We start from the raw sequence: 15,771 nt of genomic DNA on the forward strand, positions 1-15,771 counted from the left end.
GACGGGGCCTACTTGCAGAAAGCTGGTGTAGGGAAGGGAAAGAATGCCACATGTCTGTGTAAGCGAAGATGGCAGCTGCCATCTGTTAGTAGCCAGTGGAAAGCAGGTTGCCCATAACCCAGTGGGCAGGTGGCAGTAGGTCACCTTGGATGTAACGACCTTTGTTAACCTCAGATATACCGAACCTAAGTATGCCACATAGGCAGTAACGCACTTTCATGTCTGGACCTCGGATGTAACGAACTTAGTGGGTTGACCTCAGATATAACGAACCCAAGTGTACCAGCTCAGATGTAACAAACTTTAGTGTGTCAACCTCAGATATAATGAATGTTTAGCTGCTAACGCATTCACGCAATCCACTGATGATCTCCTTAAGAGTTTTTTTGGTTGTTACTTGGTACGTGTGTTCTGTCTTCAGCTTATTCAACGACAGTTGAGCTTATTACATGACTATACTCCGCGTCAATATTTCTTGGCACCGCTAGCGAAGCTACGGGGCAGGAGCATCTGTAAATGTGTCCCTCCACCATGTAGTTCGGTGGGTCGACCTCCACGGAGTCTCATTGCAGTTTCAGTTTCGTTTCCGCGGCCAGATAGAAGCGCTTTCGGCAGCTTACTTATCGGAGTCCGATATCTTTTTTTTTTTTGCACTAAGGTTCACAAGGCTTTGTAGACATCGTTACTGAAGCCGAAAACTTAGACATTGTTGTTTTCTTTTATGTGTGCTCAGCAGCATACAGTAAGGCAATCCATTTATAGCTGTTAGCTCAGGCATATTTTTCACTAACGAAGTGACGTACTTTGTGGGTAGCTTACCTGTTTTTAGCACTAGAATCCAATCAATAATGTGCAGTAATGCGCGATATTCTGTTAGGTTTTTGTGAAAAATAAAAAGGAAATTGTAAAAGAAGAGACAGCGCTTCGACTGATCTTTGCTAATGCTCATAGAGACTATGTGATGTATGCGTGTCTAAGTAAGCATTGAATAAACGCTTGGACCAGCAGATAACACCACGTATTTTTATATAGCACAGAAAGCTACAGCACATAAGTTTTTCTGTGTAAGCACAGCACTGCAGTCGAATAAATTAATAACAAAAATATATGGATGCTCCACAACACTGTCACTACACAATTCGTGACAATAGTTTTCAGCGAAAATAACAAGAAATTCATTTTAGTCAGCAATCTTGTTGTCCTCCTTCCAATTCCTCCACGCCACTAATTTCGCTGCTTTCGCCGGAGGAGCTCGATTCAGAGTCCAGAGAAATTGTAATGGTATCCAGATGCGTGTCAATTGCTCCATCACGTTCCCATGCTTCTTCTACAAGGCGTACAACATGGGCACAGTCCCGCGACCAATTCTCTTGTGTAACACGGGAGACCCCTTCGTGAACGAGTTTCTCGACTGCGGACAGAGTGAACGTGGTGTTGCTGGCAGCGACGTAGCCTTTCACCTGACTCCACACCAGTTCAATTGGGTTTAATTCACAGTGATAAGGAGGCAGCCGTCAGGGTGTCGAACCGGAACTGAACCCGAACCCCGAACCCGAACCGAACCCCAATTTTCGCCCGGAACCGGAACCGAACCGAACCCATATTTTTTTCGCCATCTTGGAACTGAACCCGAACCGGAACGATTCAAAGGAACCGTTCCGAACCGGTTCGGGACTCGGTTCAGCCCCACTTTTTTGCATCCCGGCATACGTGTTGTTTTCCAACAAAATGAGATGATCTATCGCATAAACTTACCCACCCGTAGCTGTCTGCGCTCGGAAGTGCGAAAATGATACCCTGTATATGTGACAGCAAACTCACAGGAGGTCTCGTGCCTGGGAAGAAGCCTAATTGACGCTTCTGTAATGTACTGCCGCCAATTGTAAACACTTGTACGTCAGGTTTATGTGAAATCTTGAGTTATTACTCCTCCCTTTTACATATTTGCGTAAATCTTTAATCAACATGTTAGGACTGCTCTAGCTCAGTAAAGTACTATAGACACCACCGAGTGCCTATATAACCACTGAGCAACAGCAGTGGGTAGCGCAACATTTAATTTTGTAGACGCTCATTGTCTTAGGCAGCAAGTTCTAAGTAAAACCCCTCGCGATGGGCCTTTAGGGCAATAAAGAAAAAAATGGCTCAATGGCTGTGGTGCTCGGCTGCTGATTCCAAAAATACAAAAACCAGCGTCCGTCGAAAATCCCCAGCTGGCCTCCGTTAATCTGAAGCCCTCCGTCTGTGATATAGCCCCAATGTCTACTCGACACGTTAAACCTGATATATTGCTACTAGCATTACCAAAAGAAGGATGTATAAATTGGTGCAGCTTCTCTTTTTTAGAATCCGCATATTCTTGTTCGCGCGCGACGGAAATAAGCAACGAAAGGCGGGTTCATGGCAACGGTAGAGATGTACTAATAAGGAAAATATTAAATACCGATTACACAAAACGGCAATGCGGAAATAAATGTGCTCGCTGGCATGCGATAGTGATTACGCCCAAAAAGATGCTACTGCGATGCAATGTAACTACGATCGAGTGATTTCGTTATTGCCGATTCGCTGAAATCGTTCTGCTTCTAAGCAAAAATTGCTGCCAGTCGCCAGAGCGCGGCTCCATCCGCTGTTCTCGCACTGCTCGATCTTGAATTGTCTGTCTGGCGACTTATATCTACTTTTCGTAGTCATTTCCCGTTCTTCGTGTCGGACGCGACAGGCTTATGATTTTTAGTGTTTTTTTCTTAGAACGCTTGGGCCGTTGAACACGTTGAGCCTTCACAACAATCTTCCTCGGCTATGTCGGTTACAGGTGGGTGATGAGGGGGTTGTGCGATGGGTGAAAGTTTCTGAAGGTGCATTTTTACCAGTGCACACTGGATGCACACTCCCACCGGAGTGTGCATCCAGGATGGAGGCTGCACGCACGCAGCGCGGTTATTTTTGGGAAATTTGGCTATACTGCTAACGCAGTAAAAAGAACAACTAAAAGAGTATGCATAGTCTAATCTCTGACTCCGAGTGGGATTCGTACTAATGGCGGCGCAACAGAAAACTCTGTTTACAGATGCTTTAGGCTATTCAGCTATCTTGTAGGCTTCTTTTTATGGTTGTTGCATGGAATATTTGGAACCTCTCTGACCCTCCTCATGCCTTACTTGACCGCATCTAAATGAGCGATCTCGGCATAAGGCCTCATGCCACCATAACTCCCTGCCTCCGCCTGCACATGAAAACTACAGACGGTGCACACGCCATGAAAGGGGAACCAGTCAGGAGGTTGAACTTACGCAACATATTCCTCCTGCGTTAAAGTGCACTGTTGTCTGAACAGTGACCTCGTGGAACGTGGCGGTTCTGCGTCCTATGAACACGAAGAGTTCGCACGGAATTCCAGAGTTCTTCATCGCAGACATAAATGTTATAATTAATGGGTTTTTAATGTCAATGGGATGTTAATGGGATGTCAATGGGTTTTTAAGAGACTCCTTAAGTATGTCCCAAAAGAATACAGCATCATGACAAAAATACCCCATAAACCAACCAACCAACCCAACCATTTTATTGCTGAAATTGTTTCTCGTTGCTCGGGCAGGTAGAAATGCACTGACCACGGCAAAAACGCCCCTTTGGCGCGAAGGTACGTCTTAACATGTAAGGTCCATGTCTAAAGGGTGAAAAAGGTTTTTGTGGCCGATTAAAACTAAGTCGAGCCCACTTATAGCGAACCTGACGGTCACGCAGGTTCCATTCGTTATATCTGATGTTCGTAGCAAGTGGATTCTTCTTACAACCGCCAAAAATACTAAGGCTGCTGAAAGGGGCAATTATTTCTTACAAAGCTGCGTTATGCGTGCCTACTTGTGCAAAGCAGAGACTGCCGCGATTCTTTCCAGGCTATCTAGGGCGATCATTTAATCTTTGTCGAGACCTCGCTGCCAAACATCAAGTTTGGGGACGGGGTATAACTAATCATGGATGAAGTGTGCATGGCAACTGGTAGCAGGTCGGCCACGTAAATGAGACTCCAGGCAGTAGGAAGAGCTCGCACTTAGTGTTCCACGTCTCCGTCAGAGCGGGCGCTTCTGCGATTTTGTGGTCCGCAGGAACGTAGTTATCCGAGGAAACATCCGGTCGGCTATGGATCAACGAAGCGTTGCCAGAAATCTGCAGTCATCTGGTCACGCGTGTTTTCGAGCTTCTTCTGTCGTTACTGGGCTGATGCAGAGACGAAGTAGCGCAGCGCTTGTGGCGCAGAATGCATCTGTTGCACTGTCCGCTATATATATAATAATGCCTGCACATGGCAGCGGCGCCAAAGATTGAGACGACTGGGTAGGCTATGATTTGGCCACCTAGGATTTAAAAATTATCTGATAGATGTTTTTAGTTGATCCGCGAGATTGGTCAGTAGCTTCGCTTTTGACGATGCCCCTGTCTCACGCGCACCGCGCTTCTTCTACTCAGGATGCTTTGCCGAGCCGGCGAACGCGTAGGCAATGATTGCCCTCGTTGGCCATCGACGCGGGTTTGGCCGGCGGTTACTTGCTATTTCAATAGAGAATTATAGCATATCGTTGCCGTGTTTACTTTACCTTTCACAGTGTTACCGGACGCCGGACTTTCCGGTTAGCGCTGCGTACAACGTGCCGCCTTTTAATTCCATTTCTGGGTTGACATGTTCTTTCTGGGGCGGTGTCGTGAAGGTTGAGAGGCGCTATTTCCTCTGCGTGCTTAGCGGAAGGACGACCTCTACAACTTCGGGGTAGTTCACCGCGCTATCTCGTTCGCTGTAACCGAGTGGTGTGGCCAGAGTTCACTGTATCTGCGACGAATTTCCGTTACCCTTATGCATATATTTTCACGGTAGCGCCACATCCGCTCGTATTAAGCGACCGTTCGTTATATCTGTGGCCATTCAAGTGGGCTGCACTTTACATCCACTGACTTCGCTTTAATAGACTAGTATCAAGAAAGTATAGGTAAGGCTGTAGATGTATGGGTAGAGGAAGTAATGACCGATCGCAACATTTGTCATTTGCCTTCTGGAGAGGCCGTACAGGTAAATAAAAGCGAAGAGTGAGAAAACCGAATGAATCAGCGCTCGCGAGCATGTCCAGAAAAGACAGGCGAGCACTTAACAGGTGCCAGAAAGGGGTTGTTTTTAGTTTCGAAAATAAATGCCTGAAACAAGTTGGTGAACCAATGGTGCACGCCAGATTAACCACTCTTTATCACTCTATCAAGGGCGCAAAAAATTCTGTTGACGCAAAGGTTGCCTTTGATAGCGCCCCGGGAAAAGTCCAAAACATTCTATCACAAACAAATTTCTTACTTTACTATAGTGAGAAGCCACGATTAGCTCTGTGTTTGATGACATTGAGCTATAGGGGCTCGATATATACTATAACACGAGTCACAAAGGCGATATCGAAGAGGTGATTTAAATAAAATGTTTGGTAAGCTCCGGATTTTAGGGAGAGCCAGTGCTCCCACGAGGCTCTCGTTGGGTAAGGGATAGGCGGTGGAGGGATTCGCGAACATTTTCTTACCATGTAGTAAAGGAGGGGGGGACTGGCAAGTCGGTTTCGGGGTGACGGAAAGGTATCTGTGTCTATGTATACGTGCCGATACATGATAGTTTCGTTTCTCAGTAGTGCGCGGGAACGTAGAGGGCGCGTGCGGCGGCAATTTGGGGGCCACGTAAGTACACTGCGTACGAGAGAGTCCCAACTGACGAAAGCTTCAAGGGAGACCTGTTACTCGTCCTACGGGGTCTCCCAAATTGCAGGGGGGTCCTGTAGGTGCAAAATCCATCGGCTTTTCGTCCCACACCTCATAAGGTGAATTATAGCGTATATACATAGCCGATTTTCAATAATTTCGAGTTCATTTCATTTTGCGGCTGTTGCCGTAAATTCGTCTTTTTGCTGCGGACAATAAATAAAGTGGGTAAAATGACAACATCTCGCATTAAAAAATTTCTTCATGCTCATGTAACGCAGTAAACACGACAAAAGGAAGACAGGCGACGACACGAACGCTGACTCATAACAGGTTATTTTATTCTGGGAAAAGTATATAAAGGCGCAGGACACAAGAAACAACCCGAAAAAAACAGAACAAAGGTTAAAACTTAAAACTGTGATGTGCATACTGCGCATGCACATCACAGTCGAGTTGTGACGTCTTTTTCAACGAAATTCGAAGAGTAACTTCTATAGTAGACGGCACTCCCCTATCTCCTGGACCTCACACAATGCCAAGAAAGCCTGACTCCTTATCTACCAAAGTGATAGATGGTGAAGCAACACTCTCATCTGCTTCCCCACTTAGAAAGACAAGTCTCCTGTTTAATCACCCTGACCGAATTTTTAGGCAGATGGTGGAGGCCTTTATGATCAGGAAGGATGCAGATGAGCGTGTTGCTTCAGGATACATCAGTTTCGTAGAAAAGGAGCCAGGCTTTCTTGGCAACTGTGTGAGGTCCAGGAGATAGGGGAGTGCCGTCTACTATGGAATATAGTCTTCGAATTTCATTGAAAAAGATGTCATGACTCGACTGCGATGTGCATGCGTAGTATGTTTTTTTTTAGTTTTAATCTTTGCTCTTATGTTTTTTTGGATTCTTCACTGTGTCCTGCGCCTTCATATACTTTTCCGAGAATGTAATAACCAGTTGTTAGTCAGTGTCTGTGTCGTCTCCAGACTTCCGTTTGTCCTGTTTACTGTGCTGCTTGAGCAACCGCTACCAACTAGCCCAGTTTTATGTTCTCGTAAACAAATCTTGGCATTTTTTATTTTGTATAGCGATGTGCAAGAAAAAAGAAAACGCATAGCAAGGCTGACTGAAACCCATCTGCGTTCTAATTTTTTTTTTTGTCCCGAACCCGTTTGAACCCGTTTGAACCGGTTCGAGACGGTCCGAACCGGTTCGAACCGGAACGGAATGGCCCTCTGGAGCCGAACCCGGAAGTGAACCCGAAAGGCGTGAACCCGAACCGCACCCGAAAAAATACCGGTTCGACACCCTGGCAGCCGTACTACGTCGTGGCCAGCACTCTTTGCCAGAGCATCAATGCGGTACCCAGAATATCGATGTTTGTGTTGGTTCACAACCTGCAGCAGCTCCGCCTTTAGTTGGTCGCCCGAAAACGGAATGTTTTTTTTCTGTCAACCATGACTCAATACCACCTTTTCGAGTACGTGAAGTTGGTACTTTTTCGAGTTGCACACTATGGTACGGAGCGTTATCCGTCACTATTACACTGTTTTGATATATGTTGGGCACTAATTGTTCCATGAACCACTTTTCGAATCGAGCACCATCCATTTCGGTGTGGTAATCGGCAGTTCCTTTGGTAGCACGAAAGATCAGGCACGCGTTTTCAACGAATCCATTCTCACTGCCGGCGTGCACCATGATCAATCTGCCGCCTTTGCCGCTTGGTGCACGAAGTCCAGTTGTTAGCCTTTGGCGAAAGGCATCTTCCCTTGACGCCACTGTAGTTTCTGTCCAAACTTTCTCTTTAACGTGGCCTGCATTAACCCAGGTCTCATCAAGGTAATAAATGGTCCTGCAAAAAAGGAAGGTGAATTTATGTGGCGCGCGGTTTTGTGCTCTCATTGCAAGATGAAAGCCAAATAAAAAAAAAGCAATGAGCCCAAAGTGATTCTGACGCACTCTTCGATTTATGAGGGGCAGAGGTCGAAAAAAAAATAGCATATAGACTCACACATGCAACCCCGAAGCGGCCTCGTCGCTCTAAATCGAAAGTGATCGCAGGGTACGTGAGACGATGCACCTGGGCGGTTTTTATCACGATCATATGGCACGACAAAGCCAGCAGCGCAAGACACTCAACTTACGTACTACCGTATCACTTCTTCTATAACGCGCCTGCCTATCCAGGTTCATCCGAGCTGCTCCTGACATTGCACTGCGCGCTTTTTCATTGCAATTGTCTCGCAGTTTCGCAGTCATACAACAATACATCTTGTTCCATCTTTGCCTTATCACATATTGCACGCAGGTATATGTCCAACAATACGTAACAAAAAGCGTACTTGCCTCTGCTTCTTTCTCATTTCCTGGATCGTCCGGAGGTACTTTCGTTGCCACACAATGATGTCGTCTCTTTCCAGGAGGGAAGAGTTCCGCTTGCACTTCCGGAACGCAAATCCGATATCGTTTAGTATCCTCTGCAACGTACGGACACTTATATTCGGCATATCCATATCGGGGTCGTTTACTACGTCCTCCTGTAGCTTTGCGGCAGTCGGCACTTCGTTGTGCATATAATACTGATGCACTTTGCGCCTCAGAGCAGCGAGAGTGAAAGTGTCGTACCTTTCAAGCTGCGTCTTCCCAGTTTTTTTTTTAAACAAGCCCGGATGATGGCTTCGGCCTTCTTCGCTTTGGAGATTTCAGACCACCAGAGAGGGCCTCCGCTTTAATACGGGAGACGGCACACTCACTCACACCGGTGAGCTCGCTGACTTTGCGGCGCACGGATAATATAGAGAGCTGAGGCTGACTGTTCCTTACGCCAGAGTGCGCGTTGCAAAGCATCTCCTTTGCCTGCTTGGACAACCATCGGTTATTCAGTCTCACTTGGATTTTCTGTGGCGAAAGAAGAGGCATAGTTTCGGAAGAACCCGACGGGGAGCAAAGAGCAAGCAGACGCCATCCTCTTTCAGCGCGCTGGGTGTTTTGAAGACCCGCGACGGTCGTGAACCCAGAAAACCAAGGAAAGAACAAAGATACTTCGTAGTCACCCTTCAATGCTAACGAATCGTAATTATGTTAGAAATGTGCTAAAAATCACAAGCTTTATGATTTTCATTTCTTTCAAGGTTAAACACTAGTTTTAACCCAGGGACTGTATTCATCTGCGAGGGAAGATAATGCGCTTCGCCCCGTAGCCTTTCCAGCGGTGCCAAAAAAAGTTGACGCGGAGTTTAGTGAGCGTACAGATGTCGCTATGAAGGAATTTAAACCACTAAACATGTTCTGTGAGGAGAAATTGCCTTCTGCCTGTCACAGTTCCAGCAGACAATCAACAGGGAGCTTTCACTGGAGTGCTTGCTGCTGTGGGAGCAATGTGAGCTGTCACTGTGAGATGCATGCAGTGAGACTCGACTGTATTCACAGCAACCAAAAGGCTTCCTGCCCAGCCAAGTCCTCTCTCTCATGGCTTGGCTTGTCCTAGCTTCTGGCTTTCTACAACAACTACTGAGGGATTCAATTACACGACCACTCATGGTGGGCTTTCAGTCACGGATATCGCCGGAAAGGACCAAGGTTATGCGTAACACACTGTTACTCTAGTCACTCCGGAAAAGAAAGGAGAAAGTTGTTCCTTGGCGCCTCTCTCTTGAGGCAATGCTTGAACACACTTGAACACTGTGGAATGACGGTGCCAGTGACTACATTGTGAGCGTGGCCAGTGGGCAGAAAAAGCGGTCCATGCAGTGCAGCTTCTGGGGAGGCATCCAGCAACAGCCAGGACGTCTTCCACCTGTGGGTCCCTGCTCTCTCGCATCATGGCATTTGGCCTGGAAACTAGCTTTGACTGCAGTTACCTGCACCACTACACCTATGATCAGTGTGTTGCGCTTTGCTGAAGACCGGGCAAATGTTCCTTTCAGCTCATCATCATCATCATCAGCCTGACTGCCCCCACTGCAGGGCCTCTCCCATGTCTCTCCAATTAACCCTGTCCTTTGCCAGCTGCGGCCTCCCTATCCCCGCAAACTTCTCAATCTCATCCGCCCACCTAACTTTCTGCCGCCCCCTGCTACGCTTGCCTTCTCTTGGAATCCACTCCGTTACCCTTAAGGACCAGCGGTTATCTTGCCTTTGCATTACATGCCCTGCCCAAGCGCATTTCTCCCTCTTGATTTCAACTAGGATGTCATTAACCCGCGTTTGTTCCCTCACCCACTCCGCCCTCTTCCCATCTCTTCACGTTACACCGATCATTTTTCTTTCCGTAGCTCGCTGCGTTGTCCTTAACTTAAGCTGAACCCTCTTTGTTAGCCTCCACATTTCAGCCCCATAGGTGAGTACCGGTGAGATACAGCTGTGGTATACTTTTCTCTTGAGGGATGTTGGTGAACTGCCAATCACGATCTGAGAGACCCTGCCACTGAGACAAAAATAATTATGTTGTCGTGTGAGAAAACGAGGCCCTTGGGCATCTCACTAACACTCCCAGAAATTGCTCATTCAGAAATCGCTGCAGGCAAAGCTGAGATGCCATTCCTGGCTGCCCTCCTGCTTTTTTTGCTTGGGAAGCAGAATCCCGCAAATGAAGTGGCTCAGGGAGTGCCAGTGTTCAAACACCTTCTGGTCCAAAAGTATCTTATCCACCCGTGCAGGCAGCGGCGACATCCTGAGCTGGGAAGATGCAGAAACGCGGCTCTCGGAGACATCTGTCAGCGGGGTCATGATTGCCAGGTGAGATCATTCGCAGGGATGCACAGGACCGGTGCGGCACCCACAGCGGAACTTTACTGAAAAGAAACCGTGCACATTGTACATGAAGGCGTGACTGAGTGCAGACTGAACAGCACAGGCCACTAATGGAGCTGTTGAAATGTGTCTGTACAGAATGTGGGAAATGTGCGCAGAACTTTATTAGTGCAGTGGGTTTGAGCAGTGGGGTTTACAGGCATAAAGTCACAATGGCTCAATGGCCTTTCGTCCTGCAGTGGTTCTGTGTACAGCTGGTACTGCGGGACAGCTTTCAGTGGTACTGTGGGACAGCTTTCAGTGGTACTGTGGGACAGCTTACAAGTGTACTGCGGGACAGCTTACAGCTGGTACTGCAGGACAGCTTACAGTGGTACTGTGGGACAGCTTACAGTGGTACTGTGGGACAGCTTACAGTGGTACTGTGGGACAGCTTACAGCTGGTACTGCAGGACAGCTTACAGTGGTACTGTGGGACAGCTTACAGTGGTACTGCGGGACAGCTTACAGCTGGTACTGTGGGACAGGTTACAGTGGTACTGCGGGACAGCTTACAGCTGGTACTGCAGGACAGCTTACAGTGGTACTGTGGGACAGCTTACAGTGGTACTGTGGGACAGCTTACAGTGGTACTGTGGGACAGCTTACAGCTGGTACTGCAGGACAGCTTACAGTGGTACTGTGGGACAGCTTACAGTGGTACTGTGGGACAGCTTACAGTGGTACTGTGGGACAGCTTACAGTGGTACTGCGGGACAGCTTACAGCTGTGGGACAGCTTACAGTGGTACTGTGGGACAGCTTAGAGCTGGTACTGTGGGACAGCTTACAGCTGGTACTGCAGGACAGCTTACAGTGGTACTGTGGGACAGCTTACAGTGGTACTGCAGGACAGCTTACAGCTGGTACTGTGGGACAGCTTACAGTGGTACTGCGGGACAGCTTACAGTGGTACTGTGGGACAGCTTACAGCTGGTACTGTGGGACAGCTTACAGTGGTACTGCGGGACAGCTTAGAGCTGGTACTGTGGGACAGCTTACAGCTGGTACTGCAGGACAGCTTACAGTGGTACTGTGGGACAGCTTACAGTGGTACTGTGGGACAGCTTAGAGCTGGTACTGCGGGACAGCTTACAGTGGTAGTGTGGGACAGCTTACAGTGGTACTGCGGGACAGCTTACAGCTGGTACTGTGGGACAGCTTAGAGCTGGTACTGTGGGACAGCATACAGTGGTACTGCGGGACAGCTTACAGTGGTACTGTGGGACAGCTTACAGTGGTACTGCGGGACAGCTTACAGTGGTACTGCGGGACAGCTTAGAGCTGGTACTGCGGGACAGCTTACAGTGGTACTGTGGAACAGCTTACAGTGGTACTGCGGGACAGCTTACAGTGGTACTGTGGGACAGCTTACAGTGGTACTGCGGGACAGCTTACAGCTGGTACTGTGGGACAGCTTAGAGCTGGTACTGTGGGAGAGCATACAGTGGTACTGCGGGACAGCTTACAGTGGTACTGTGGGACAGCTTACAGTGGTACTGCGGGACAGCTTACAGTGGTACTGCGGGACAGCTTACAGCTGGTACTGTGGGACAGCTTACAGCTGGTACTGTGGGACAGCTTACAGTGGTACTGTGGGACAGCTTACAGTGGTACTGTGGGACAGCTTACAGTGGTACTGCGGGACAGCTTACAGCTGGTACTGTGGGACAGCTTACAGCTGGTACTGTGGGACAGCTTACAGTGGTACTGCGGGACAGCTTACAGTGGTACTGTGGGACAGCTTACAGCGGTACTGCGGGACAGCTTACAGCGGTACTGCGGGACAGCTTACAGTGGTACTGCGGGACAGCTTACAGTGGTACTGCGGGACAGCTTACAGCTGGTACTGCGGGACAGCTTACAGTGGTACTGCGGGACAGCTTACAGTGGTACTGCGGGACAGCTAACAGCTGGTACTGCGGGACAGCTTACAGTGGTACTGCGGGACAGCTTACAGTGGTACTGCGGGACAGCTTACGGTGGTACTGCGGGACAGCTTACAGTGGTACTGCGGGACAGCTTACAGTGGTACTGTGGGACAGCTTACAGTGGTAGTAGTGCTGGACAGCTCTGTCATGGTCAGTGCTGCTGTGATTGAGTAAGTAGTAAGGGATGGGAGTACTTTGCTTTAAATTATGTGCATAAACTGGTGTTGGCTTTGTTCTCCTTGAACTGCACAATGAACGATGAGACCTTGCTGTGTCAGTACTTCTGCAAAGGCACCTGTCAGGCAAGGGTGGTGGACACGTGCTGTAGATAAGTGTGGTATTAATCAGCTGTGTTAGCAGATCTTGTCAGTGTAGCTTGTTTTTTTTATGCTTTTATTCTTTATTCCGAATGTTTCAGGCAGAAAATGTGCTGAAATGCAACCTTCAGTGAAAGGTAGGTATGGCCTGCCATCAGGGTGACACCAGGGTAAGGACTGGTGATATGCAGAGTAGAATCGCCATAGAAATGGCAGCGTGCGTGCACACGACATAGTGCAACTAGAGGGCACTCGCATTACCATTCCAGTGATGTTGGAAAAAATGGCTATGCGGTGTTGGGTGGTCTATCTGTGTCACTGCAATGTATTTCTTCCTTACACCTACTGATCACTGCGGGTGAAGGTCAGCGTTGTGGGCTGTCTTAAAGACCCAGAGTTCCAGTACACCTGTCTTGTCAGAAACTAAAGGAACATACAGTTTAACTGCACTAGCACCAGGGCTTTGAATAATTTGGAGGTGTAGTATGGTGGTGCACAAATGTGACATTCAAGGCACAAATACATATTTTCCTTCCCGTTTCTGAAGTGGAAACTTCAAAACCCTGTAACTCAGCATCTGTGATAGGCAGGATGATAATGTTGCTCTTATTGCGTACTTTGTTGTGAACAGAAACCAATGGAATGCATTTTAGTGAATGTCGGATAGCAAAAGTTCGTAAAACCTCTTGGCAAAGTGGTATATAACATATTACATGAGCACAAGAGGATTTAAAATTAAATTGTATATTTGGAATCGAGACACAAAAATACATATTCCCTGAATATCTCATTAATCACCATTAGCAGTAACCGCATCAACCTGACTACGCCCACTGCAGGGCAAAAGCCTCTCCCATGTCTCTCCAATTAACCCTGTCCTTCGCCAGTTGCGGCCACCGTATTCCTGCAAAATTCATAATCTCATCTGCGTACCTAACTCTTTGGCACCCTCTGCTATGCTTGCCTTCTCTTACAGAAAGGGCTCACTATCAAGCTCTACTGAATCCATTGAGGAAATGAGCTCATACTGTTTTCTTTAGCTTATGCTGAAGGGCAAATTTGGAAAAAAAAAGAATTCTTCCACTCCGATTTTGTGACCATGTTTGTTTACTTTCCATCTGAATGGTGAAAATATCCGTGCGTTTAGGTACTTTCTTTCCTTTTATCATCCTGGCCTCGTATGATGAGCTGCCTTTTCCCCAGCATGCTGAGCACTGTCCTCGCCCTACTTTCACCAGCCTGTTGTCTAGAGAGGTGAGTGTGGCTCTGTTCCAGGGGTGCGCTCATCAAGCCGTGGATCTTCACGGAGATCAAGGAGCGACGACACTGGGACATCTCCTCCTCCGAGCGCCTCGACATTCTGCGCAAGTACGTCGCCTATGGCCTCGACCACTGGGGCTCCGACACAGAGGTGCGTTGCATGACTTGCTGTGTTCCTTGGGTTAGACACAGGGTTCGGTACGCTTTCAGTGTGGTGCTGCACACATCCAGTGGCAAGGGCCTCGAGCGACATCATTTCTCTGGAATCTTAGTGGCCTCACCACTCTGTCACCTTGGACACAAATGTATCTCATCTGGCTGCTTGGTGCCTCTGCACCTTTGTTACAGCCTTCAAAGGACAGTCATGTCTCTTTGGTGAAAGCGCCGGCACAGATTGGGATCAAGGCAAGGGTGCTTTCCTCTTCAAAGCATGGCAACGAGTATTATCACGCCTGCACGACACGATATGTGTGTTCGGCAAGCCTCCTCATCTGAACAGTCAGTGCCAGGCATACGGTGCATGCACGCCACCGCGGTGGCTCAGCAGTTATGGCACTCGGCTGCTGACCCGAACGACGGGGGTTCGATCCCAGCCGCGGCAGTCGAATTTTGATGGAGGCAAAATTCTTGAGGCCCATGTACTGTGTGATCTCAGTGCATGTTAAAGAACCCGAGGTGATCGAAATTCCCAGAGCCCTTCAATATGGTGTCCCTCATAGCCTTAGTCGCTTTGGGACGTTAAACCCGCTTGAACCAATAAACTAAGCATGAGTTACACCCTCGTGGGCTGAGGTACCATATTTACACCATTGTATGTCAACATGTCAACTCGAATGTAAGTCTACCCCCCCCCCCCCCCCCCCCCTTAATATCCCATGTGAGGAAAAAAAATAGAAGGGGGGGGGGGGGACATCTTAAAATGAAAATGTATTAGCCACTCAACTACTCATCTACACTTGCACCATCACCCTCGCTAGTGCTACCGTTGTTATTGCTGCTGCTGCAGTCCCACAGCATGACGTTCTAACGTTGTTGTCCCGCTAAATCCCGCACTTCACAAAAAACCGCACCACGATATCACATCGAACAGCTGAAAATTTTGTCACGCTTCAGCCGCCACAACTGTATCACCTGTTCTGAGATGTAGAGCTTGCAGCCTGGCACGCAGTTGTTCGTTTCTTCAGCGGAATGACAGCCATCTTAAATGTAGCAGTGAATGACCACCGGACGCTTGCCGGACCCGGTGCACAAATGACGATTGACGAAGCACTACATTAAAAACTGGTCAAACATGGCTGGCAGTCATCACATGCATCAAGCAGGGCCAAAGAAAAACTATGCTTGAGCGGCAGCAGCTCTTCCATCAGCTACCGACACTCCCCGGAAGCGCTGTCATTCCAAGTGGCGGTGCCGCCACAATTGGAACAGCAGCCCATCCATCAACTACTGACAGCCCCTTGAGCCTCGAGTGCACAGTTGAAAGTGAAAAAAAAGAATACTTCTGTACAAGTACGCAGAATAGCCAAATACTACTGGGTAGAGCCTTAGAGCAAACATAGAATTGCAACCATGTGCTGTAGCATCCCTGATATCTCGTTTGTCTCGCCTTTATTTATGGTGCCATGCTTTGGTTTTGATTGTCAGCCCCCCCCCCCCCCCCCCCCCTCCACTTCAGATATTCACATTTTAAAAAATAGGTCGGCTTACAGTCGTGTAGATACGGTATTTACCAGCCAGAGGCAGAA

At 48.1% G+C, this 15,771-nt stretch overlaps 1 protein-coding gene and 2 pseudogenes across 1 annotated transcript in view; 1 reads left to right on the forward strand and 2 right to left on the reverse strand.

Moving 5' to 3' along the window:
* Nucleotides 1-15,771, forward strand: part of Dus3 (Dihydrouridine synthase 3) — a 64,547-nt gene that overhangs the window by 42,768 nt on the left and 6,008 nt on the right. The window contains exons 10-11 of the mRNA XM_089546468.1: nucleotides 10,387-10,465; nucleotides 14,042-14,177. Coding sequence (XP_089402594.1) covers nucleotides 10,387-10,465; nucleotides 14,042-14,177 — 215 coding nt within the window. The remainder of the gene's footprint in view (nucleotides 1-10,386; nucleotides 10,466-14,041; nucleotides 14,178-15,771) is intronic.
* On the reverse strand, nucleotides 9-7,811 carry LOC149345163 (uncharacterized; annotated as a pseudogene).
* On the reverse strand, nucleotides 7,736-8,673 carry LOC149345164 (uncharacterized; annotated as a pseudogene).

This window comes from Amblyomma mixtum, chromosome 5 (assembly GCF_055824585.1).
Source record: "Amblyomma mixtum isolate Tamu chromosome 5, ASM5582458v1, whole genome shotgun sequence".
In the NCBI taxonomy this organism is placed as follows: domain Eukaryota; kingdom Metazoa; phylum Arthropoda; class Arachnida; order Ixodida; family Ixodidae; genus Amblyomma; species Amblyomma mixtum.